Below are 26,762 nucleotides of genomic sequence, written 5' to 3' on the forward strand. Positions count from 1 at the left end.
TCAACATAGATACCATTATAGGGTATCAACACACAGAAGAAATCAACATAGATACCATTATAGGGTATCAACACACAGAAGAAATCAACATAGATACCATTATAGGGTATCAACACACAGAAGAAATCAACATAGATACCATTATAGGGTATCAACACTATTGGAATCAATTTATGTATCTATGCTGATTGAATTCTTATCAGGATAATTAAAAAAACAACATTTAACAGTATAAACAATCATATTCAGTTACCATTTATAGGATGGGAACAGAAATCTTTTGAGTGAGAAATTGTTGGTAATTACATAAAATTGAGAAAGGAAATGGTGAATGCGTCAAAGCGACAACAACCCGACCATAGAGCAGACAACAGTCAAAGGCCACCAATAAACTGAATTCCTTGGAACACAAAATATATCCCACCTTACAAAATTTAAGACAACTTTTTTTCCATAAAACAGCACACACAATCTAATTAAGAAGATGATTTCCATATCCTAGAACATCTGGGAACGGCCTACCTCTAATAGTATTTCCACAAAATTCAAACAGCCAGGTCCTATAATGATCAACAGTGACAATCAAAAATGAAAAATACCAATGTGGCAATCTAAAACCATGGATGAAAAAAGACATCACATAACAAAAAAAGAAAATCTATAAAACACTTAACTGAAAAAAGTTGTGCATAAAAGGCCTAACCAACGACCAGGGGTGATTTCAGCACCACAGGATGGTTAGTATTTGATATGTTAACTAATTTACAAATTGACAAAGTTAAATGTTTTTTTTTTATTTATTTTTTCATTTTTTCTTCTATCAAAAATTAACAAAATTAAGCATTCATTATTTATCGGAATTATTTTAACTTTCTTTGGTATGCTACCTCAAACATTTTTATTTCCAAAATTTAATAATATATCCTTTTCACAGAAAATAATAGTTAAACAGACTGATGACTCAGTCTAACTGCATGAAAACACTGATATCTTGAATGACAGTAGAGAAGAAAAAAAATCACTTATTGATAAGGGGACATAACTCTAATGAAATTGGTATATAAATCATGAAATGGGTAGGGGGTCTCATTGGGGGGTTCCGATCCCGGATCCCGCTTTCTGTTTTGTCATTCCCATATCCCGCTTACACTATGTTAGTAAGCAATTTTCATTTTTTTGTCATTTCCCGGGTCCCACAAGACTTCATTTCCCATTTTCACGCCACAATTATTTGACTTTCACGTGTCACGCTTACAAAGAAATCGGCAATCCCGCATCACGCTTAGACCCCAATGAGACTCACTGGGTATACCAATATGATGCAGCATTCAACTTATTGATTCAGTTGTGCTGTATATTTGTAAAGTAAAAATCTGTTACACTATACTAAGATTAAAGTGATATATATTTCATCCATAGGAAAGTTGAAGGGGTACAATGTTAAACCAGAGGTGGATCCATAAATTTCCAAAAGGGGGGCCCACTGACTACATTTCTAGGTATTTACAACAGACTGTCTTTTGATCCAATGATTGTCCCATATGGCAAAATGGGCTTTAACAAAGGGGCATACAGTTATGTTTTTGGCTCTGCAGTAAAAAGTTATCAAAATGTAAAAATTCAGACTTATAAATAAACAATTATATCCTTTTTTTTCTATTTTCAATACATTGTGATTGTCAAATTGGAGAATAAATAAATTGAATTGTGGTCAGGTGTATCAAAATTTTCATAGCTGTAAATTTATCTTTATAATTTAAATGTTTTCTAGTAGACTTAGTAAATATCAAATTATCATTTCAGAATTACATTGAGATTGGAGCGCTGCGTCTTTGCTAACATTTAACATAGTTACTTTTTGCTGTAGCTGGCAGTTGGTTCTAGTTGTGTCTTCTGTCTTTTCTTGGTTCTTTGAATTGTTTAATGGTTTTCAAGTTTATATTCAGGATATGGTGTTTTGCATTCAAAGTAATCTTTATATGTAATTCTGAAATGAAAAGAATTTGATATTTTTACTGTCATTTTTGTATAAAAAAGAGCTTTGTTTGGGCATAAATCTGCTTTTAACTTTGAATCTGTAGAATGTAAAAAGCAAATATCTTAAATTAGATTATTAATTCGATTGTGATTTGATATATTATAATGTATTAAAAATAGAAAAATAAAATATATTTGACTATATTAAATCAAATACCGGGAGAGTGAAGCTTTATTCAAATTGTTGTTATTTACTTAAAAGTTTTCAAAATTATTTCATGGTATCCGCTTCTTCTTAACACTGATTGCTTATAAGGTAATCGTAAAGTGAAAGTAACATTTCACAATTATAATCTAATTGGATGTATCTTTTATCTAAAATACAATCACTTTTAAGATACTTTGTCCATATGGGAAGAACAATTATTTTAAATCATTTCAAATACCCCAAAACAAACCTTCATTCTAAATTATCTAAAACTGACATCATCTCTCAGAATTTTTCCAAGTATTTATTCCTATTATTTACAGAAGGAATATCCCTTTCTGTGGTGGATTCAGTCATTTTTAAAGGGGGTCCTAACCCAGGATAAATGGTGTATTCTAACAATATGTCGCCATTTGAACTCATTGGTCCTCCAAAATAAGGGGGTACCAATATGAATTTGTATTAATTTGACTATTCATCGCATTTCATAGTTGCTCATCATGATTTGTGGACAAGGTTTGTGCAGATTCGGATTTTTTTCCCTAAAAAATTGCACACACTCTGTTGTTTAAACAAAGCAGTCTTAAATTCAAATTCAAATTTGACCCTGGTCCAGACTATGGAGATTTCACTAATTGTTTTTTTTATCAATTAATGACATTAATCTACTAGTTTTAATTTGGGACCTGTTTCCTCTCCAAATGCTTGACCTCAACTGGTTCTGTATTGATCCACTGGTTCCCCTTGAGTTACCTTGTGTCAGCCATCTCTATTGATGTCAAGATATCAGTGATTTTCTTGCTTTTCCAGAAGGAGTCATTGGAAGCAGTCCCATGAAAAAAGAAATTTTATATCATCAATCAAAATGTTATCAAATATAATTTGAGAACAAAAGCATTACTTTTTAATTGTATATTTTGGAACTTTTATTCTTTGAGTATTATAGTTTAAATAACAAAGTTTTGCAGAATTGCATTCAATTTGAATTTTGATTTTTTTTTTATACCCGGTAAATGAATCTGTATTTTTATCAGTTCACCATTTTTCTTACTAAATTTTGTCCTAATTTTAAAGATTTCATACTGAATAGTACCATTTTGCATCATATTTGTATTTTTTTTATTTCAGGATTTTTTGTACCGCTTTACATCTGGTGCAAGAAAATTGGTACCGTTAATTTGATTACAGAAAGATTGCACACATGTTGAAGTTGCGTACCTACTAGTATGGAAATGCTTGAGGAGTTTCCCCCCATTTTTTCCAAATTTTTTTAATTTTATGATTTTTTTTCAAAATTTACATGGTCCCTACCAATTTTTGTACCGATACATGTAATCAATTTCTGCAGTTTTTCAATCTAGATCTTTTAAACTTCACACAATGATTGCACAAATATTTAAGTTGTGCACTTGAAACTGTGGAATTGTTAGATTTTTGTGATTTTTCTTCTGTAAACCTTAGAAAAAGGGATTTTCATTGAACTATGCATCAAAATATTAAAAATTGTTGGTGATTTATAGGTGTTGTTATGCAATTTACTATACTGTACTTTTTTTTTTATTACAATTGTAATTTTTTTCAAGAAGTATTTACATATCAGATGTCTGCTAACTAGTACATAAGCAATTGTTTAGAGTTTTGTGAATAAAAAAAGATGTAAACATAGTTCTAAATACTACTTTTTACGGTAAAGAAAAATTGTGGGGTACCAAAAACAATTTGGAAAATTTAAAAGCACATCTGGTATTTTGACATAGTTTTATGAACCAAATATGATAGATTATTTTTGTTTTACATCAAGAATTACTCCAGAAGCTATCATTGGAAAAAAATATGTTGTTAGATGCGTTGGAACATTCTTGTGACAATTGTACGTTTGATTAGATACAATGGAAAGGACATGTCATTAAATGGATTCAGTGAACTGATCAGCACAAACACATTTGTTGAAAAGCATATAAAAGTAGCCATAGTAGCAGCTCCAAGGAAGATGGTTACATAAATCTTCAACCAAGTCGGAGGCTTTTCCATGGAAAGAAAAAGGCAAGTTTAATTAAGCCAAATAAATGCTATACATTTCTGTAATTAATTTGATTTTATATTATTACAGCACTTTTGTAATCTTATGCATTCATAACACCATTGCTAGTTTATAATTTAAGGTGGTACCCAACACTTTGACTAAAATTAATTTGACTCGTTTAATTTTCATATCTACTTTGACCCTTTCACAAAAAAATAAAAATTTCAAAAAATTTTAACCAACCGTTTTGTCAAAAAAAATATACTGGTTATATAGTAGTTTGACATACACTTATTTTTATCATTGAAAAGCTCAATATTCCCTTTAGACACAACGTAATTAAAACGTTTAGCTGATTTTAAAGAGTTATCTCCCTGTAGTGTTAGGTACCAACTTAAGATACCAGGTACATGCAGATTTTTATATAGATACACAATTAAACAACTTGAAGACTAGAAAGTACAATGAATAAGATTTTGTCATTCAATGGGAGATAACTCATTGTAATAATATGAAGATTTAATATTTGTCTTTTTGAACATTGAATATGTTTAAACTAGATGATTTTGTGGAGTTGCCTTTAAATCATACACTAATAAGACTAATTTTAATGTTTTTTTTCCAATTATTATATTAATTCCACAAACTGTTATTTTATTATTATGTAATTGTGATGTTTAAGAATTTAGAACAATATTTGGTAAATGTTGGAGGAATGGAATTGTAAAATATATAAATTATTAATTTTAATATTTAAGGTTCTTTTTGTGAGATGTTTTCATGGTGTGGGAATAAGACTTGGTGGTCTAATACAGCTAATATGAAGGTAGGTACCAGTTTACCTATTTGAATTTTTTAAATGTATTAGAAATATTAGAAATATGTGCTCTAGACTTGAAAGTTTAAATGAGAGTGGTGATTAGTCAATACGCTACTCTTTCTTTTATTGGAACAAATATGTGTAAATCTAAGGATCTAATATAATTATTTAGCTTTTTTGGTTTTGTGGTATAGTGAATGTTCTCAACATCTATTACACATATAAACTTTTTCTATATAATGTACATACATAGATATAAGAAGTCAGAATTTGATTGATTGATTGTTGGTTGCTTTACACTGCATTAGCACAACAAGGCTATATCGCAGCGAGAGCTAATTCTAAAGTCAGAATTTGTAAAAGTAAACCATTAAAAGTCAAAGTACAGTCTTCAACATGGAGCCTTGGCTGACATGGAACAGCAAGCTATAACTTAGGGCCCCAACAAATGTCCATTAGAATCATTAATGAGCCACATCAACAAACAACAACCACTGAACATCAAGTTCCTGACTTGGGACAGTTGCAAACAAATGCAGGGGGTTGAAACATTTTAATAGGTACCAACTTTCACCAGGTTACCAGCCGAGTTCCTTTAAACAATTTTGAATGACTAAGCATTTTATATTTCAGATTAGCACTATAGCTTGTCTGTAAGGATTGAGGCTGGGAAGGGCCATTGGAGCTGACTTTTATGGTAAGAACCAATACATAGATTTATTTACTATTCAGCCAAGAGCATGTAAATACCATAGATTTTTATTATTTTTACCAGAGATTTAGATCTTTCATTTTAATTTTTCTTAAAATAATCAAAAGGGAGTATCAAGATTGATAAGGGAAATCAAAAATTATACCTGTACTAAGAAAATGTTCCTTCAGTCTGCACGTTCATTTCTTTGTCTGTCTGATATCCATCTGTCCCACTTAAGGTGGTACCTAATACTACAGGGAGATAACTCGTTTTAAGGGAATATTAAGCTTCTCAATTAACAGTTGGTTTAAATTTTTTGAAATTTTTATATTTTTGTCAAATGGTCAAAGTAAATACTTTGTCAAAATTTAATGAAAATTAAACGAGCCAAATTAATTTAAGTGTTGGGTACCACCTTAAAGTTAGTTTTTGGTCAAAGTAGTTCTTGATGATCAACTTGAAACTTGTATGATTGCTGAGGAGATAACTCACCCAGACACCAAATGCTGTGGATGTAAGCAAAAATGCTCACTGTATGGCCTACAACAATGAGCAAAAGCTTTACTGTATAGTTTGAAAAAACAACAATGAGCAAAGCCCATACCGCATAGTCGGCTATAAAAAGCCCCGATAAGACAATGTAAAACAATTCAAAAGAGAAAACTAACAGCCTTATTTATGTAAAAAAAAAATGAACGAAAAACAAGTATGTAACACACAAACAAACTACAACCACTGAATTACAGGCTCCCGACAGCCTAGTTCATGATGAAACAATAAAAAAATATGTCGGACATCAGCCAACTACTTGTTTGTCATGCTTGCTTGCCAATGAAGACTGGTAATTTAAATTTATGCCAACACAGGACTTAAAACAAAGTAAAAGCAATGTTATTTGCATTATAATTGTTAATTAAGTCTAGTTGATTATTTCTGTGCATTAGATATTGATTTAATAATGTATATTTCTTTTTCAGGTAACTTTAATTGAGGAAGCATTAAATTATTGTGCGATTTAACTGAAACTATAAAGAATGTAATTCAGACAATAATTGTTTGTGTGAAAAAATGTTAATGATTTGAGAAGAAAAAAGATGTGTAAAGATTCTCCTTTTTCAACAAGATTGGGAGTTGTAGGATATTATTATCCCCCCTTCACAGCCCCCTTGTGACTAGGTTTGATGGGGAAGTTTAAAATGATGGGAAATGGACAAATTTTACAATTTAACATGTAGTATAGATCTTCATTTTACGCAAGATATCTTAATATGGTCCATATGTAAGCAAAACATTTCCAGGTTTAGAAGGGAGAATCTAAAAAAAAAAAAAAAAAAATGTTTTTTTTTTATTGAAATGAGATTTTTTAGTTTACTGAATTGTTACATATATATATTTTCCAACTTTTTGTTATTTTTAGCAGTGTTTTTAACTAAAAAAAAATTTCACCAGAAGTCAAGTGAAAAAAAATATAATTGATTTTAGGTGAATAACGCCAGTGACTTTCTGGAAGATTTGTTTTATCTTGGTCGCCATGAATATAATTGGTTGAGGAAGTATTAAAATGTTTTGGGTTTTTGATAGAAAATACTTTTTTTTATTTTATTCATACTATTTTTGTTAAATATAGCAATGATGAGGAGTTCTTATAGGGTGGAATTAAGGGCAAAGGGAGGTAATTTATTATACCCTTGTTAACTCTAGAATGTTGGGGAAAATATAGCTTTATTTTCTTGAATATTTGTAGAAGTTTTGGAGTTAATATTAGTTGTATTATACTAGTTATATATTGCCTATTATTTTGAGTTTTGTAAATAAAAAAAATTTGAGGTTGATGAGGAAAAAAAAAAGATTATTTCCCAAAAAGCATAGAAAAAGAACATCTTGGTAAAAAAAAATAATTGAAATGTATTCCAGGCCATTTTTTTTATTGGATGAAGAAGTGAGATTAAGGGGAGATAATCACCAACATTCCTAGTCAATTAAGATTTGAGATGTAAAACATCTATAGTTTTGAATTATAACCTCAGTTTTGACAGGCTAGTGATACAGTCACGTCAGTAGTTGAACTACTTAGACCAATACAATACCCCTAGAGGAAAAAAATTGTAGTGAAAATAAGTTTTTGCAATGCTTTGTATTTTTGTATTAAATTATTATGTTTTTATTAAAATGATACCGTATATTGTATTGTATAATGTTTAATATAGGAAGGATGTGAAGTCAAACAATGGGTGAAATTTTCAGGGCAAAGGGAGGTAATTAATCACCATGTTTGACTCTTTGATACATGAAATATTCTTAGTGTTTGGGAAAATAACATTTTTGTTGACCTTTGACTTTTGTTGAAAAAGCAAGACATAGCGATCCTACATTCTGTCGTCAGCATTGTCCGTGATTTTAATTTGATAATTAAATTTTAATAACTGTCTTAAACTATCCTTGATTTCTACCAAACTTGGACGGAAGCTTGTTTATAAGATAGTATTCCAAAAGTAAATTTTTGTAAAAAAAAATCCTGTTTATCCGTATTTTACTTATAAATGGATGTAACTTTTCTGTAAATTATCATAACCTTCACTCTCAGTCTCTATGGTTAAATGAAATATTTAAATAAAATTTTTCCTTTGTGATTTAAACAGTCCCCCCTTCCCTTGGACAACAAATTATTTATTGTTGAAATTATTCGCATGAATTTACTTAAGGTAAAACAAAAAACTTATTATTTATAATGTGTTTCATCAGGGCCTTTAAGGCATTTTTTCAATTTATAAATCCCTCAAAAATATAAGCTAAAGGAACCTGCAAAATATGATTTTTCTTTGATTTAATTTGTAATAATATATTAAAGAGCAAAATGTCTGTATTTGTCCATCTTCATGATGATGACTTCCATCCAAAACTTCAATACTATATAATCTGAAAAGTGGATCCCTGGATCATGTATCAGTATTAAGGGTTTGATAAAACACAGAATTCAACGTTTTATAAGAACACAACTTTAGGGATTGTAACAGTGATTTAATAAGATAGACATATTTTGGTTCCTATGGCAACTTCATCAGGATTAAAACTACAGAAGAGTACACAATCCTTTTGTGATAACTTACATTTCACAATGTCACCATCGGGATAAATCATAAATGAGGAGTGAAGGTAAATGTGAAAGTTAACTGGATCAAGAATGTTAAATAAAATATGTTTTTGTAAATTTGGACGACATTTAACTTGCAATTATGTACTATTTACTAAACTGGATTTAGTACAGACTTGCAGTCCCGTACCATTTCAACAATGGAAGAAGTACGTTTGTCTGAGCGAAGCCAATTGGAAGCATGTACCTCTTAGTGAAGCTAATTGGGAGTGTACCCTCTGTCTTGTTGCGAAGCCAATTGGAAGCAGTACATATATACCTCTGTTTGCTTAAGCTAATTAGAAGCAGTACCCCCGGCAGAGTGGTCCCAATTAGAGGCAGTAACTCTGAGCGAAGCCAATTGGAAGCATGTACCTCTGCAAAATTTTGTTAAAAACACTTTTCAACAAATTTTATTTAGCATTCTTTATAATGTCTACTTTTATACCTTCTTTCATTTTTTATTTATTATTATTCCCCCTGTTGACATAGTGAAGTGCAAATTATCACTTCACCATTTTGCACACTTCTGTAGTTCTTATTCTGATGAAGATGCCATAGAAATTGAAACATTCCAATATTATAATAGTTTAATATTCTCCAACAATGCCTGAAGTATTGTTATAAGGGCTTTATATAATTATCATAATCTTTTATAGACCATTTAAATCCCTGAAGCAGGCGCGGATCCAGAGGGGGGTTCCAGGGTTGTAACCCCTCTTCTTTTTGGACGATCAATGCATTTGAATGGGGACATGTAATAAGAACCCCCCCCCTCCCCCCCCCTTTGTCCTGGGTTAGGACCCCCTTTTAAAATGGCTGGATCCGCCCCTGCTGAAGTATTGTTATAAGGGCTTTGGAATTATCATAATCTTTTATAGACCATTTAAATAAAAAAAAAAACATTTCCAGGTAACTTTGAATGTAAAATACAATAAGGACTTATGTCGAGCTTTCAACTTTAGTCGAAAAAAGCGAGAAATAGGGATCATAAGATAGTGTCAAGAAATGAATTTTGTAAAAGAAAAATCCTGTTTTTTCCTATTTTACTTATAAATGGACTTGGTTTTTCTGCCAGGAAACGGTTAACATTACATTCACTCTTTGATTAAAGTTTTTAAAATTTAAGAACTTTCTTTAACTACCCTGGATTTGTACCACACTTTTATGAATGGACTTTTTCTTTCAGTTAACATTAACTAAACTCTGCAGTTAAAGTATTTAAAACATAAACTATCCTGAATTACCAAACTTGGACAGAGGACAATTAAATGATTGTATTGAGAGGAATATTTTTATTAATTTTTTCCTGCATTTTTGTTGTGCCTGCGATTAATAGCAAAAGTAGGCGAGACACTGGGTTCTGCGAAACCCTTACAAATGTTTTGTACTAAAAATATTTCTTTTTTACAAGTGTTCTTTTTTAAATATCAGATATGAACTAGCTAAAATTGACTATTATTTAGAGTTAAGTAAATAAAAAAATATGTAAACTTAGCTCTAGATAATAGATTTTGTGGGTGGGAGAAAAAATGTTATTTCAATTGATTTGGGGATTTTTTTTTAAAACAGGATTTCTTAAAAGTGCATCTGATATTTTTTATATATAATATTATTATTTTAAAAAGCAAATGTTCAATAAGATAACGAGGAAAGTCACCTTGGCAGTTAGGAGAGCAGCTCTAAGGAAGATGGCCAATTAAATCTTCAACCAAGTCTCAGTCTGAGGCCTTACTGTGAAGAATCAATGGTGAGTTAAAATGTTCCACAAAGTTTAGGGTATTATTAATGTTATTATAGGCCTTGAAATTATTTATTAAAGGGTTATATTTGGTTTTGAGGATATGTAAATAATTCCATAATTTTTGTTTACAACATTACAACTGTCAGTGGAGGATCCAGGGAGAACCGGTTGGAACCCCCCTTTTTTGAAATGGCTGGATCCGCTCTGGACTGTAATCATTTTAGTTTTCTTCCTTTGGTATCAAGTTTACCTTTGGTATCAAGTTTACATATTAATGATGGTAGTGTATAATGAATTTATAAAAAAAAAAACCAAAAAACATGATTTTGTTATCCCTCAATCTGCACAGATTGATCTTTAAAATATTTAAAAGTATATTTTTTAATTTTAGATTGTTGAATCGACAGTATTTACATGGTGTTGGGAATAAGACTTGGATATCTAATATTGTTAACATGTTGGTAGGTATTAAAGCTTTAGATGAATAATTTCATAGGATTTGATAAATTTATAAAGGTCTACCACTGGAGTTAAGCAACCATAAATCAATCAATATAAAGGATTAAGTACCAAAAATTGAAATATCCAATATATGTATAATGAAATAAATACACTTATGTGCAGCATACTAGGTGACATTATGGTACTAATAAAGACTGTAATTATTTTTAATTGTATTCAGACTTTTTATGTTATGTTTCGTAAATTTTAAAAATATATAAAAAAAAAAGTAGGTACATATGTAATTATCTGACTTGAAACTCTTTGGAATTCTCTAATTGAAAGGGGGCGCTACTTCAAGCACATGTTTTAACATCCAGCCTCTTTTCCAAATTGCTGAAGGAGAAACAAGTACATTCAATTTCATAAAATATTTTTATCCCCTCCACCTTCCCCTTCTTCCACCTTGTAAAGAGGTTTTTAATGGTTGTTTGAATGAGGACAATAAAAGTGGTATCTGCTCCCAAAATTTATGACATTAGTCTATTATTAACAAATTTATATTCAAGGGGAGGTAACTCTAAATTGATTGACTTTTCCAAAAATTCAATTTCATCAATTGATGACATTTGTCCTTTTATTATTACATAATATGCTCATTGGTTCAGACTGTAATGAAAGTATTCATATTTGGTACTTATAATTGTAGTGTATGCAAATTGTATACATGTATCTTTTGATATGATTGATTTTGAAACATAAACTGTCAATGATCTGTGGCCTGCATCATCATAATATGTGTTAGTTGTAATTGTGACTTTGGCGGACCATAAAAGTCTTTTATTGAAAATTTTAAAGCATGAGTTTATGATTCAGAGTACCAAATTATTTTGTTTCCATGATTGTGTTGTTGTTATCCATGTGTTATTTTAGATTTCTTTTGACAATAAGGAAAACTTAAGAATAACTGAGAAACTTTATATTCTAGGTTAGCATCACAGTGTTTCCATAAGGTTACTTGCTGGAATACCAATTAGAGCTGTTTAAAGGTGAGAATTTATTCATTTTTCAATTTCAATTTCAATTAAAAGTACCCTAATAAATTTTTTTTATGCCCCTAGAAATCTATATATATCAATAATAAATAAATTTCAATGTAAAATGTTGTACTTTTAATTTAGAATTACAAACATTATTAGACTCTCTACACTTTAATTTAGAAGAGTATTTATATTAAGTAATATTTCTTTCTCACTTGTATGAATAAGAGATATGAAGGGGAGATAACCTAGTGTTATGTTAAACCAGTGCTGTCATAAAAAAGATGTATGATAACTGCCTTTCATTCAGTTTTGAATGTTTTCATAACAAAATTTGTCTCGACCAAATGTTATTAAACTTGAACACAATGCTTAATACTACAAAACACAGATTAAATTCGATATTTTGGTGGTGTCACCTTTACAGTTATTCCCCTTTCAAACGTTCTATGCAAGGGGTGGCATTATCTGTGTTTCATTGAAAACAGTTCATTCATTAGTATCTTGCTTTTTTTATTTCAAAAATTGCTGCTTTAATTTTATTATATACCTTTATTATCTGTTTATGTTAAGAATTAAACAATTAAGTGCCAGTCTTTGTAAGAATCGGGCAATTTTGACAAAAATCAAAACATGGGTGAAAAAACCCACTTACCTAGCTAGTCATTCTATTTTGAAGTAACACTCATCATGAGTTAGAAATGGTAGGTCTTTAGTGTCTGTGTGTATGATAACTTGAGAAATCTTTAGACAAACTTTGGTTAGAATGATAGCAAATTACAGAGTTAGCTCCCCTTAATTGTTAATTTCTAGTGCACTGTAACCAAATTTTATCTCCAATTACGAGAACAGGACAAGAAAACAAGTGATAAAGTTTGCATCATTATACATTTTTAACATAAATTAATGTCAACCTGAGTGGGTTTTTGTTTGTCATGTTTTTACCACTGCCTGATTCTTAGGTAAACTAGCAATTAAATCTTTACTTTGTTTCTTTTCAGTTTAAAGTGTACCTGTTGCTGCCTTGTATGGTAAAATCTTCAAACAATAACATACAAACAATCGGATCAACTGTTGCTGCCTTGTATGGTTAAATCTTCAGACAATAACAACATACAAACAATCGGATCAACTGTTACTATCTCTAGTGGTAGAATCTGTAGTCAGTAGTCTTATAAGCAGGAGAATGAATTGTTAACAAATTTTGTTTTTATTGTATTCAGTTCAAATTATAAATATATAGTTTTATCATTTTTACTTGCATTTGATTATTGTAATTGATAAAAATAAAACACTGAAATTATTATAATTTGAGGGGTCCTAAGGTATGCCATAGGTTTCACAAAGTACCTATAAGACTTACATCAGTTTACACATATTTTTAAGTTATGTACCTGTTTGTCTATCTAACAAGTGTTTTGTGAAATGAATTTTGCTTGTTACAAACCTATAATGTAGGACTTTGATGGCCAAACACTGAAAAATATAAAAAAAATACCCTGTTAAGCATTTATGATTTTTGATTCCAAAAATAAATATTTGGCTATTTGGTTGTGTTTTACTCCACCTTCTGTACATTTATACCAAAAAATGGCTGTCAGTTTAATTATTTGGTTTTGTTTAATAAATGCAATTCTCAGAATTCGAGACCGCTCAAGTGAAAATAATTTCAGTTTTTGTAAATTGTTTAATTTTATAATTTTTATGTTTTTTCTCATTGATTATTTATATTTTAAGGAATGATTAAGGTTCGTCTTTTGAAGATTGTACTCAACATTTTAAGAATTATTTTTTCCACCAAAGATTACTGAGGAACCTTAAAAATTATTTTACTTTGATTTTGATGGATGGCATTTTAACGTCCAGTGGCAAATTAAATGCAGATTTAGGGTGGGAACATATTAATGTGGTATTAATATAGACCCTGTTTTGTACTATATCAGCATTCTGATCTTGATTTTTTTAACATGCTAGTTCACAATATAACAGTCCACAGTAAGACATTTCATCCTACCTTGACAAATCATTCTGACAAAAAGCTGAAAAATCTTTGCTCTTACTACTAAATGCTGAGTGAGGGAAGTTGAACATAACTTGCAGAGGATAATCAAATTTTCAATTTTTTGGTTTGAACCTGATGGGGGCCAAATTCCCTTCTGCTCTCCTGGCTAGCATAAAATGGGGTGTTGGAGAAAAATTGTCTGTCTGTCTGTCTGTCTGTCTGTCCATCTCTCATCCACAGTTATATACAATTAGTAGATGTTTATTGAAACTTTCAGATTATCTTCTGTAACTAATGGCAGTGTGTATTTTATTTTATTACAATGACATTCTATGGTTCCCAATTAAAACGAATGGTCCTTCAGATATATTTTAATAACTTGGTAAATATCACATACAAATATTTAATCATGTGAAAGATGGGTTGGTTTAAATGTGTGTAATGTGTGATTATTCTGGATGCAAATAGATAATCTGCTCTCATTAAATCTATGTTCATATCAGCTGAACCAACCTATCCTTCAATATGAGTAATAAAATATAAAAATAGGAAAAAATCATTTTTTGATTGGAGAACCTTTAGAAGTAAAAATAAATGGTACACAATGTCTGCATATACTTATAGATTATGGTTGATCATCTCAATGAGATTGATTTTCTCGTTTGAGCCGATACGGCAAAAGCAAGAAAAGCAATTGAGTTGAGATGACCAATTATAATCTGTCTATTGCTATTTTTACTCATGAGCACATTGTCAATTTCATGTCAAATTCATTAGCAACTCCATGTGCCTCCTTAGTTTCTAGCGATTATTTTCCATTGCAAGTAAGTAGCATGATATGAAAAATCACAAAAAAAGAACAAAGAAAAAATGCACAAAATAGCGATAATGAAGATTATTTGAAAGTTTAGGAAAAGTATATTTAATGGGGGTACCATGATGACGAAGAACAGTGAAAAATATTGCCAAATAACTTTAACAATAATTGTTGGTGCATGACAATAAACTGTACACTTTTTGTCAAGACTATAAAAAAATTGACTGATTTTGACCAATCTTTTATTTTTTTTCTCCATAAATTAAGGTAACAATAATTATTTGAGACTTGACAATTCAGGGTTAGGCCATTCCTTCCCTCATAACATAATGGATAAATCAGACTGAATAACAGAATACTAGTTATCTCCCTTTCTTGATAGGGGAAAAGAACAAGTGCCCTAAAATGAAAAAAAATATATCCTTAATTTTTAGAAATAACTGCTTAGAAATAGGGTGAGAGTACATCTATATATTGTAAAACAGCTTTGGTTTGAAATTTGGAGTGAAATGCAGTTAAAATTATTAAATCACCAAGGGAAAAGTGACTGTACAAATCAAGTTATTTAGATTAAGATAATTACCCAGTAAATAAGTTGAGTACATCTCAAAAATTTAATTTAATTTATGTAAAGTTTTATACTTTTATATTGTAGCTTTTACTATTGTTTTTAAAATTGTAACGTTTTTGAACATCCTTTTTAAAATTTGAAACAAACTGAGGATTCTATTATTTTTATGGTTTTTTTTTTTTTATTTTTTTATTTCTAGCATTTTTATTATTAAGTTTAAGACTCGAGGTTATATACTCAGCAAAATAGTCTTTTTAGAAACCAATAATAACATAATTTCATACATGTGTATCAAAACAGACACGATTTTCCAAAACAACCAGTCTGAGAACTGGTATCCATGGAAATTAAGAAGAATCCTCAGTACTGTCGTTTATTTTGTATTATTGTTATGTTTTTTGCTAATGATACAAGTGTGGACACAGATCAGTGTGGATAGTATGTTTGTTGCTAATGATATCAAACCCATGATGCATGTTTTTTATTGTAAGATAATGTACAACGATGGCCAAAAGCATATCAAAATTTACATTTTGTTTTATAAAATAATACCTCTACGGAAGCAGATTGTGTTTGATTTCATTTGCATATTTTGTATCAAGATTTATGATAATAATTAAAATTGAATAGTAATATTAATTTTGTATTTTGTTTTAGCCTAGATGACAAATAAATGGAGGAAAAGGTTTCTGACAAAGACGATGCATACTCATCACAAATTGATGTCAATCCTCATTATTCTCTAAATTACTGTACTAGAAATGAACATCAAACTTGTTGGGTCCTTTGAACAAGATTTGGGACAAATGATGCTTAAGGCATATCTGACAATTCACTGTGGATTTCTTTTCTACCTCAAGCATAGATGACCTTAGCTGTATTTGGCAAAACTATTAGGAATTTTGGTCCTCAATTCTCTTCAACTTTGTACTTTATTTTGGCCTTTTAAACATTTTTGGATTCGAGCGTCACTGATGAGTCTTATGTAGACGAAACGTGCGTCTGGCGTATATACAAAATTTAGTCCTGGTATCTATGATGAGTTTATTTATTAGTATTTGTTGGATATTAATTTTCAAGGATTTCCTGGGTATAGGTACACCACAAATTTGAATGTTCAACGAAATACAAATTTTGTCTTGGCTTGTATGCAGACTGGCAGTGTCACAATATCAAACATCCTCAAAATCAACCAAACTTCAATTCATGGACATTGGTATCCATGAAAATAAATGAATCCTCAGTGACTTACAGAATTGTTCATTGGACATTCTCATAACCAGCTTAGCCACTGCTTTCAGTAGATCAAGAGTGATCTAATTTATTGTCCTTTCTGTCATGATGAAAATCATAGGACTTCAGAGGCGTCTTGGAATGAAACTGCAGGTGCATTCTGCTTTGAAGTTTTTTTCATCTTGCATATGACCATTGTCTTGACTTTATTTTTAAGTTTGAAACAACACTGATATTTGGTATTCATTGCAAGATATGTGTGTCCTTCATGCAGACAGTGATCACATTACCAGTGGTGTCATGCCATGGTTCAGTGATAGATTTTCAGTTCTATATGAGGTATTAGTTACTTCCAAATACATCAATATATTCAATTGATTGTCATGTTTACATGACTTGTATTGTATGTTGTTACATGTATTGTATGTCGAATAAGTTTTTTTTTACTTTGAGCTCATTTTCATTTGCATTGATTTTTGGACATTTTGTATTTTTTCTCAGATACTATATTAGAAATACTATAAGGTTCAAGGGGATGTGATATCAGTGCCAATGAGACAACATTCTATCCATGTAACAATTTTTATAAGTAATCCATTATAGGTCAAAGGACGGTCCTCAACACGGAGCCTTTTTAAAATAGCTCGCGCCAAACAGAAAGCTATAAAGGGCCCCAAAAATCAATCAACAAGTCTAATCTATATAAAAACAAGTAATGAGAAACACTTATGAACCACATCAACAAAAGACGACCACTAAACATCAGTGACAGGTGTAAACATATATTTGGTGTACTGTCTGTCTGATGTGGTTCATCTGACCTTGACCTTATTTTAATGTTTTTTGATTAGCATGATGCAGTCCCAAATATATTGTGAAAAATGATCGTAAAAGGGGTTTATTTAAAATTGACCTTATTTAATGGATCATTGATTATTATAATGTTAATTTCCTGGTACCCCTGTATTAAAACATTGGTCTTTCAATTCAGAACTCAGTTTGTAAACTAAAATTCAAAATAATACAAGACTGACATAGAAGAATGACGTGGTATTAAACATTATTTGTGAGTTCTCAACTCTCCCCTGTTAGATTGTCGATTTTTTGTAAGCGTTACACGTGAAAGTCGAATTATTGTGTCGGGAAATGAGGTTTTGCGGGGACCCAGGAAATGACAAAAAAATGAGAATTGCTTACGTATATAGTGTAAGCGGGATACGGGAATCTGACAAAGCAGTAAGCGGGATCCGGGATCGGAACCCCCCAATGAGACCCACATTAGAATCTCGTTCCCTCAAGATACTATGTCGTTCCCACAAGATAGTTATATCGTTCCCTCTAGATGTTATGTCGTTCCTACAAGATACTATGTCGTTCCCACAAGATAGACATCTCGTTCCCTCAAGATGCTATGTCGTTCCCTTAAGATAATATGTTGTTCCCTCAAGATGATATGTTGTTACCCCAAGATGATATGTCGTTCCCTCAAGATATCATGTCGTTCCCTCAAAATATCATGTCGTTCCCTCAAGATATTATGTCGTTCCCTTCAGATGATATGTCGTTCCCTCAAGATGCTATGTTGTTCCCTCAAGATAGTTATCTCGTTCCCTCAACATAGCAATATCAATACAAATTTAAAACTATGTTGAGGGAACAACATAGTATCTTGAGGAAACACCATAATATCTTGAGGGACCGACATAACATCTTGAGGGAACAACATAGTATCTTGAGGGAACGACATAGCATCTTGAGACAACAACATAACATCTTGAGGGAACGATTTAGGATCTTGAGGAAACGACATAATATCTCGAGGGAACGACATATTATCTTGAGGGAACGACATATTATCTTGAGGGAACGAGATAACTATCTTGTGGATAATCAATCATAAAAAGTGACTGTCTGAGATCTGCCATTCAAACAGCTATTTGTATCACCAACGAAATTGTATGTTCTATTAAATGTTCTCCTTGCTGTAACAAAAACAATTTACTAATTCTCTGTTCTCATTTGATTTATAAATCAAAAGATACATATATTATAAAAGCGTTATTTTAATATTTTTCCTAATACAGTCTTGTCTTTAAACTCTTCTTTTTTTTAACTTATACAGTTTATTTTTTGTCCTTAAATTATGTTTAAAAAAATAGATCTTTATCAGTGTCTTTTTTATTTTTGTCTCACCTATTCCCAGTTTTGTCCAGAAACTTCATTGTGTATTTGTTGAACAATTGAGAACAATATTGGAGAAAGGAACACACCTTATAGCTGATATATAATTCATATTTATTATATATAATTTTATTCTGGTACATGTATCACCTAAGTTGGACAAAGGTATACAGAAAAACACATTGGTTTACATTAGATTGCATAGAAGTACATTTGTTGAGGAAGCATTTTAAAATATGAGTTTTATTAAAGAATAGTAGATAGTTAATTGTATGAAATTATAAAAAAAAAAAACTGCCGTTGGATCTATGTATTCAGCGACCAATAAAACTAAAAACTCAAATTGAGGACGTTGAGAAATAATAGTGTAAGTCAATATGAATTTAAGCTCGACGGGTATCGGCGTCCGTCATCTGTCGCTGTTCTGTGTCGACCGGTAAAATTTAAATCGCAGTCATATTCTCCGTCTTGAATTTACCCATCCACAAAGCTGCATTGTCTAAAAACGGCACTTGAAATGAGGCTAACCGCCTTCAAAAGATGTTTCCAATATTTCTTTTAATGGAAATATTATAGTTTTAATAGGTATGGATTTTTCTTTTAAAACGAATAGGAGTAACATCATTCTAGCATTTGAATCTTTATCTTTTCATATAATATCATAAAACGTTATATACACATACAGGTGCCGGGGTTCAGTTATAAAGGAGTTCATTGACGTGTAAACTCTGTTATTTCATGGTCACTCAAAACCTATACTTAGCTTATAACTTTATAAGTCTAACATAACCAAAAACATTTATTTTTAATGCTTCCATGAAAATTAAATTCTTAAAAAATAGTTTAATATAAAAATGAACAGATACTAGTTTTAAAAAAGTGCACTTTTTCAGTGTTGTTGCCGTTGAAAACGGGAATTGCAGATAACATGCTACATAAGGACTTATCATTATTTGCATGGGAGCTGTTCATTTTGAAATCAAACATACAAAATTTCTTGACCCCCCCCCCCATAATATTTCTCTACTTTTATTTGATCCCCCCAGTAAAAACATTTAAAAGAAAATGATCACCTCTCTATTAAACATGCCAAACTTTAGTATGCAAAACACTTATGTTATTTAACGAAAATGTTGAAAATGAAATATTCTCAGTAACTGATTGAGTCCAAAAACATATTTGAGGGCAAATTGTCTCGAAATAGGGCTCTTCCATGAGGCCTCAGCCATGACTACATGTATATGCCAGAAAATGAAATACATGTATAACGACTGAATTATTCGGATTATGAAGCACCTATGCAGCTTCCAACATCCCCAAAGTCTTATGATGTCTTACTTAATGTATATGAATGGTGTTAATTAAAAGTATGTCTTGATTTTACTGTAAGTTGTAATGTTCTTCTTGATACTTTCTCATATAGTATGTGAAATACTTATTTCCATGTGTAAAAAATATTGATCCTCTCACTTTGAATTTGTAAAAAAAATTGAGCCCCCTTTTCCACATACAGAAAAAAAAAAAATGATTCCCCTGTATTTTGACCAGCCCCGCCCCCTTTCCCAAATAAAAAAGTATAAGTCCGTCAGTATTCAGAAAAATGCACTTTCGAGTCATATTCTAATATCTCACAGTTAAAATAAAAGTAAATTAAGTAAATTCGTATACACTTGCTTTAATGCCATGACTTGAATAGTAATGCTGTTCAAGTGCAACAAAACCTATATGTCATGTACTGTCAAACAAAAGTACACACATTTCGAAAAGCTAGACATTATATTGATACATAAACAGATTTTAAATCAACTATCTTTGATTTTTATCAACATGAATAAATATAACATGCAATAAATTTATATAAAGAGAATAAACTGTATACTTTTAAAATACTTTAACAGTTTACATTAGAATGATATTGTAAATTGCGTAGAGTTTATAGCACTTGCTTGTTGACTGAGATGTCACGAACCCTCATAATTAAATTAAACGACGTCACTCACAGGTGCCCGTTTTTGCCGTAATTGGCTTATGTGACAATCACGAAATGGAGGAGCAAGAAAAAGCAGCTATTGACAGAAACTACGATTTATTGATAAATAATATAATATTAACGGATGAATTTTATAATCAACTAAGATGGAATCAAGTTTTACCAGAATCGATGATCGCTGATGTTCAAGTATGTTATTATATTTTTTTCCGAGATATTTTGTATACTTTATTTTAACAGTTTAGATTTTATTTTTTATTCTCACATAATTAGCATTTACATACAAATTCCCCTTTTCATAAGAAATTGTTGCTTCGTTCAAGGAACTAGCTGAATTTATTGACACTTTTGTGCTTTACTTTAAATTTACAGATTTCGAATTTCTAAATGAAGATGAAATTATACGTGTATAAAATAAATAGTTGAAAGCAGACAAAAATATTTAAATCATCTCTTGTTAACTCACTTTTTTTGTTTGTTATAGAAGACGATTTTATGTATGATAAGGTCCTCTTGACCTCATATGAAATATTTATCGTTTGAGGTACTTTCCACAACAACCGTGTTTGAAAGCTTTGATTTAACGATTTTAGCATGGTCTAAACTTTTTTCGATTCACAGACTTGGTGTCTTTATACTTTGCATACCAATATAGCATCTTGATTTGTTCAGTCGCGGATCCAGGGTGTGTCCGGGGGTTGGACCCCTTTTTTCGGACGATCAATGCATTTGAATGGGAGCATATAGTTGGGACCCCCTCTTTAATCTGGGTTGGGAATCCCCTTTTTAAAATGGCGGGATCCGCCACTGTCGTTGGTCGTTGACTGAAAATGTTACAAGAAAAATATCAAATAAACTTAAGATTTAGAATTAAAATTGACCCAGAACAAGCCAAAGGGAACAAGACATGACAGCAGTGTATCAAAATATTTTATTGTCAAGACATTTACATTTGTTGTAATGCACTCCCCTCCTTTAAAGAAAATAACATCTTTCTCTCTGCCACGTGGTATATATTGAGTCTAGCACATTCATAATACGAAATGTAAAAATATCTTCCTACATATTGTACATGTTGTACGTGTAGTTTCTTAATAACAAGATTTCGTGCAACTCCAAATCCAATTTGAACCGTTTAAAACATTAAATGACAAAAACAATGTTCGTGGTGTCCAGTGAATATTTCCAATTGATTTGTTATATCAGCGTAAATTGTGGGCGATGATGATGATGGATAGGAGTTAACTGTTCTGCTTCAAATATTACACTTGCTTAATAAAGATAGGAAAACACAAACGTTTTGAATTTTTCACGACTTAATTCACTTCAATTTCTTTTTATAAGTGTTTTCGTAGTTTATTGGCCATCAAATCGTACAGCGACAAACAGTTTAAAACAGTATACTTATTTTATTTATATTTAGGAATATTTAAAAATTTTCAGAAGTATCATAACCCAACTTCATAGGTTTGTATTATTTTTTTTGCTACCCATGGTGTATTAACTACACTACATTACAGTTGTCCTCCTTTAACCACAAAATAGAGAAGAATATATTTATGATATTAGTAGGTATATGAAAATTACCAAAACAATTAAACGAAACAACAATACTGCAACAACCACTAGATAGACTACAACGAAACAGAGAGACTATGGTGGAGTTAAATATACTGATCGACTTTAGAAACGCAACACTAGATTATTTTTGTGTTATTTTTGAACGAATGTGTCAACGTCAAAAGCGATGACTGCCTGTTACAAACGCCAAAAGGATTGTCAGAAAGGATTGAAAGAACTGTTTCTCAAAGCAAAAGAAACTGAATCAATCTTTCATGGGACCAAAATTTCGCTATAAGAAATTCGTGCGACTTCAAAAATTTGGTATGTTCAATAACCACAGGTACAAAAACTGTAAGTCAGATTTTGATTTTTTGTAAGGAGAAAGAAGCATGATAAGCATGAAAAGTAGTTGTAAAAGAATCAAAAAAGATTTGGTAAAATAAAATCAACAAAATGAGTGTTGCGTATCTAAAGTCGTTCTGTATATTTGTTTAGTACGAACAAACCTTTTATTCTATTAGACCTTATGAAGTAAATGTTTATTGAGATGTTTAGATAGGAAAAAACAAGATGCATTTATTCATGACAAAACTCCATTAAAAGCTTATTTTTTAAATTTTGATATTTACTCCTATACATTACAGGCATGTAAGACAAAAGAAGACAGAATAAAACAGTTGCTGCATACCCTACAATTACGAGGATCTGATGCTTTCCGGAAGTTACGTCATGTACTTCATATCACTGGTCATAACTTCCTAGCAGACCAACTGTATGAAGAAGGTATATTATTTTTATTTTCTATTTTTTTTTCTATAAAAGTTATTAGCCCATGTAAAAAGCACAAGTGCTAATTCTTTTTTGAAATCCCCTTGAAATAAATACGACATTATACAGAAGAGACGGTATTTATGGATAAAAATAATGGAAAGGTTTCGGAAATTGACGGCTTTATTAATGTCAGCATTCTAATAAGTATGATTATCCATCATTAAAATATTCAATGAGATCGCATGTAACATTTAGTGCCTATTTTCACCTTTAAAAAGAATACGAAAGTTACATTCAAACTCATAAGTCGAAAATAAACTGAAAACGTCAGAGCTAAAAACAGAAAAAGACAAACAGACAAACAATAGAACACAAAACGCAACATAGATTGGGTAATTCGAACCCATATATAACTGGAAATGATCACAGATGCGTGCTTCACCGATCAGATGAAGACTAACCATTGGTTAAGTGAAAGTTTATGATACCAGTGTTTTATAAAGTTATGTGTTTCATTATTTTTAGTCGGTGGTTGCTTACAGTTTGGAGGGGATTTTTCTTCATATGTTCTCGATACTGAAAGTTTTTGGATTTGAAACATAAAACAAAAAACCAAGACAAATTTAAACATGCAAGTTTGACACAGGAAAGCACAAACGATTTCAATAAAAAATAAACTGTACCATATTCTGTTTTTCATTCAGTTATATTTTGTTTTACAGATAACGACGTCAGTATTATCAAAGCTAACGATCTGTTTAACAAGTTTCCATCCATCTTCAATCAAGTCTGTGATGATCTGAAAAGTAAATTTATAAAATACATTGAAACAAAGGTAAGAATAACTAGTTGGTCCGAGACCACAATTATTTCGTAGTGCATTTCTTTTAGAACATAAATGGGGGAAAAGTCCAACCTGGGCTTTCTCAAAGAAATTTTTACAGTGTGTTGTACTACTTTTGGGACAAATTATAGAAAAATTATAGAAAACTTCATCGGCTCTAACTCATAATATGGACAATTTTAGGTTTGGAGCGTCTTGACAATTTTTTGACAGCTTCCGAAATGCTAATTTTTAACCTTTTTCAGCTGGACCAAATTACTTCTTTCCTTTCAAATTCTGAACCCAAATTTTTTAACAGTGTAATTTTTTAGTTATGAGGAATGGAATTGATTTCTTAAAAGACGCAAGTAGACGTTTTCGAAATGGTTATTGTACTTGGAATGAAATATCTACAAAACGATTTTAATCTGTTCTGTTGATTAATTTTGAAAAATAATTTTTATTTGTTTTGTTACGACCTCTGGATTTTAAGACTGAAAAGCATGCTCATTTTCCCTAAAGGTATAGAAACAGAGGACACCTCATTTGTATTTCGATTAGTTTAAAAAAAAGTACACGTCAATCCCGAAGTGGATTAAGAAAGGACTGTTTTTCATTTAATTTATATTTTTTACAGGTAAAAGAAAAGGCCCTTGCAAAATTTTGGAACAAGTTATCACTGGAGAGATTAGAGGGGCTAGAGAATAAGAAGACATGTTACCTACAGGAAAAAGACATACGAGTTAAGCTTGAAAATAGAAGAAAACAGGTATAACTTCCATCGTGGTTTTCTTTCTTTCTTTCTTTCTTTCTTTTTTCTTTTTTCTTGTTCTTTCTTTATCTTTCTTTCTTTCTTTCTTTCTTTTTCTTTCTTTCTTTCTTTCTTTCTTTCTTTCTTTCTTTCTTTCTTGTAACAGTAAGTATCATTTACTGTGAAACTACTATTTCAGATAATTTTATTTTTTTCAATCCATGCAATCGGAATCAAAAGTCTGTGTCATGTTAAAATTGTTGCAGGTTAAAGATGTCATAGTTCTTAATCGGTAACATTTTCATGAATTTCATTAGGAACCCTTAATTATATAGACTTTTGTAAATATTATAAGGTGAAAAGTAAAAATATTCTATTCGACAAGTTTGCAGTATTGGTAAGATTAGTGTATTATATCTTTTTATGTTATCGTGAAGTTTTGATTTGAAAAGCAATTTTTAGACTTGCAAATGTACCTCTACATTTTGATTGCTTAATGTTCATATGATATCGTTGAATTTTATTTCTAGAACGTTTTTGTTACCCAGAGCATCATTGTTCACGAGTTTCTTGTGCGCAAGTATTAAATTTTTGTTCTCTAAAGACAAGATTCATACGTAGCTATGACTCACGACAAATTATTTTTTCAGGTCAGTTGCCTGAAGGAGGAACTAACAGACATGGACGGAAAGTTAAGGAAGAGAGAACTGGAAATTCAAGTTTTTGAAAGAGAAAGAGATGAAACAAGAAAACGGTTCAAGACGGAGCTTGCAGTTCAAGCTAGATTCAATGCAGCAAATAATAGTTCGATAATTAGGCTTAGGGAGAAGTTCATCTCATTTAACGAAAAAGTTAAAATCTTGAATAGGCAAATAGCAGAATTCTTATCAGTAAACGAAAATTCAAACGACAACCAGGATAACGAAAAACTTTCACGATTAGAGCAAAATGTGAAGACAATACTTCACATTGTAAAACAACAACAGGATGCAGTAGAGAGCAAGACAACGGAACGTGAATCAGTTCTCGCCCTTCTGAAAAAATCAACTAACAAATCAGAGCCTCTTTCTGATATTGTCAGACGATACTTAGAAAGAGAGGAAAAAGGAAAATCAGTTGTTAATAGGGAGATAGAGAAGCTGATCGAAATTCTACGTAAATCAAATAAACCTCAGTTGAAAAACAAGTCAAATGCTGGTACGGACATGAAACATCTACGTAACATGGTAGCGACTGTACGGGTTGAAGTGGAGCACCTTAAGAAAAAATTGGATTGGAAAGACGACCAAATTACGGACTTAATCAAAGAAACCATGATGCTTAGACAATACCAAAAGACAAAGGATCATAACTCAGTCAGTGAAACCCTAAAAGGGGCCATTGTAACCTCGCCTGTATCATCTCCGGATTCTACGTATGAAATGCAGTTGGCATACAAAAAGTTTGATAACTATCTGTCTAGTAACCCAGCACTTCCGAATAGAAATCGTCGCCGTGGGTCACTAGCAGATGTTGACTTAGAACCAGACCCGGACGAGACAGACATATCTTTTGTCGATAACAAAGATTATCTGGCGCCAACATCACCACGTGTTAAGTTTCCTGAATTAGAATTGGCTAAAGGTGAGAGCACCCCTAGATCTAAAGCGTTCTCCAGAAGGTATTCTGTAATGTCTGAACAAGATCTAGCAACAATATTAGAAACTGACGACAATGTAGAATTTGAAAGGCTAATGACATTCATTGCTAAGAAAACACAGCCAGCAAAATTACCACTTATCTGTAAAGATGCAATGTCAGTTGATTTTTCACAGGAGTCATTTGGAAACGAAAACATTTAAATCCTTGTTTTTAAACGAAATATTTTTTATGCGTCCGGTTTTTGACAAGTGTTATCATTTCAAGTATTGTTCTGTTGTTTATTTATTACACCACATACCATGTTGATATTAATTATATTAAAGTGATTTGTGTCTTACACTG

General features: G+C 31.1%; 1 protein-coding gene and 2 long non-coding RNA genes across 3 annotated transcripts; all 3 read left to right on the top strand.

Moving 5' to 3' along the window:
- Positions 1-4,963: 4,963 nt before the first annotated feature.
- On the top strand, positions 4,964-7,000 carry LOC134681664 (uncharacterized). The gene is made up of 3 exons (XR_010100653.1): positions 4,964-5,034; positions 5,662-5,725; positions 6,700-7,000. It is a non-coding gene; the product is annotated as an uncharacterized LOC134681664 (long non-coding RNA).
- Positions 7,001-10,069: 3,069 nt separating this feature from the next.
- On the top strand, positions 10,070-13,143 carry LOC134681665 (uncharacterized). Its single transcript, XR_010100654.1, has 4 exons — positions 10,070-10,602; positions 10,988-11,057; positions 12,026-12,086; positions 13,079-13,143. It is a non-coding gene; the product is annotated as an uncharacterized LOC134681665 (long non-coding RNA).
- A 7,696-nt stretch (positions 13,144-20,839) lies between these two features.
- Positions 20,840-26,687, top strand: LOC134681666 (uncharacterized). The gene is made up of 5 exons (XM_063541317.1): positions 20,840-21,060; positions 23,079-23,217; positions 23,928-24,040; positions 24,666-24,797; positions 25,430-26,687. Exons 1-5 carry the CDS (start codon positions 20,926-20,928, stop codon positions 26,618-26,620), a joined length of 1,710 nt encoding a protein of 569 aa, XP_063397387.1. The 5' UTR covers positions 20,840-20,925; the 3' UTR covers positions 26,621-26,687.
- Positions 26,688-26,762: the final 75 nt, after the last annotated feature.

The sequence above is a fragment of the Mytilus trossulus genome, chromosome 8 (assembly GCF_036588685.1).
Source record: "Mytilus trossulus isolate FHL-02 chromosome 8, PNRI_Mtr1.1.1.hap1, whole genome shotgun sequence".
Classification (NCBI taxonomy): domain Eukaryota; kingdom Metazoa; phylum Mollusca; class Bivalvia; order Mytilida; family Mytilidae; genus Mytilus; species Mytilus trossulus.

Bases quoted from the DNA above. Each gene is read 5' to 3' on its own strand.
- LOC134681666 (XM_063541317.1), top strand. From the start codon at position 20,926: ATGGAGGAGCAAGAAAAAGCAGCTATTGACAGAAACTACGATTTATTG. The intron at 21,061-23,078 runs GTATGTTATTAT...TATACATTACAG, and splicing joins CGATGATCGCTGATGTTCAA to GCATGTAAGACAAAAGAAGA. The intron at 24,798-25,429 runs GTATAACTTCCA...TTATTTTTTCAG, and splicing joins TTGAAAATAGAAGAAAACAG to GTCAGTTGCCTGAAGGAGGA.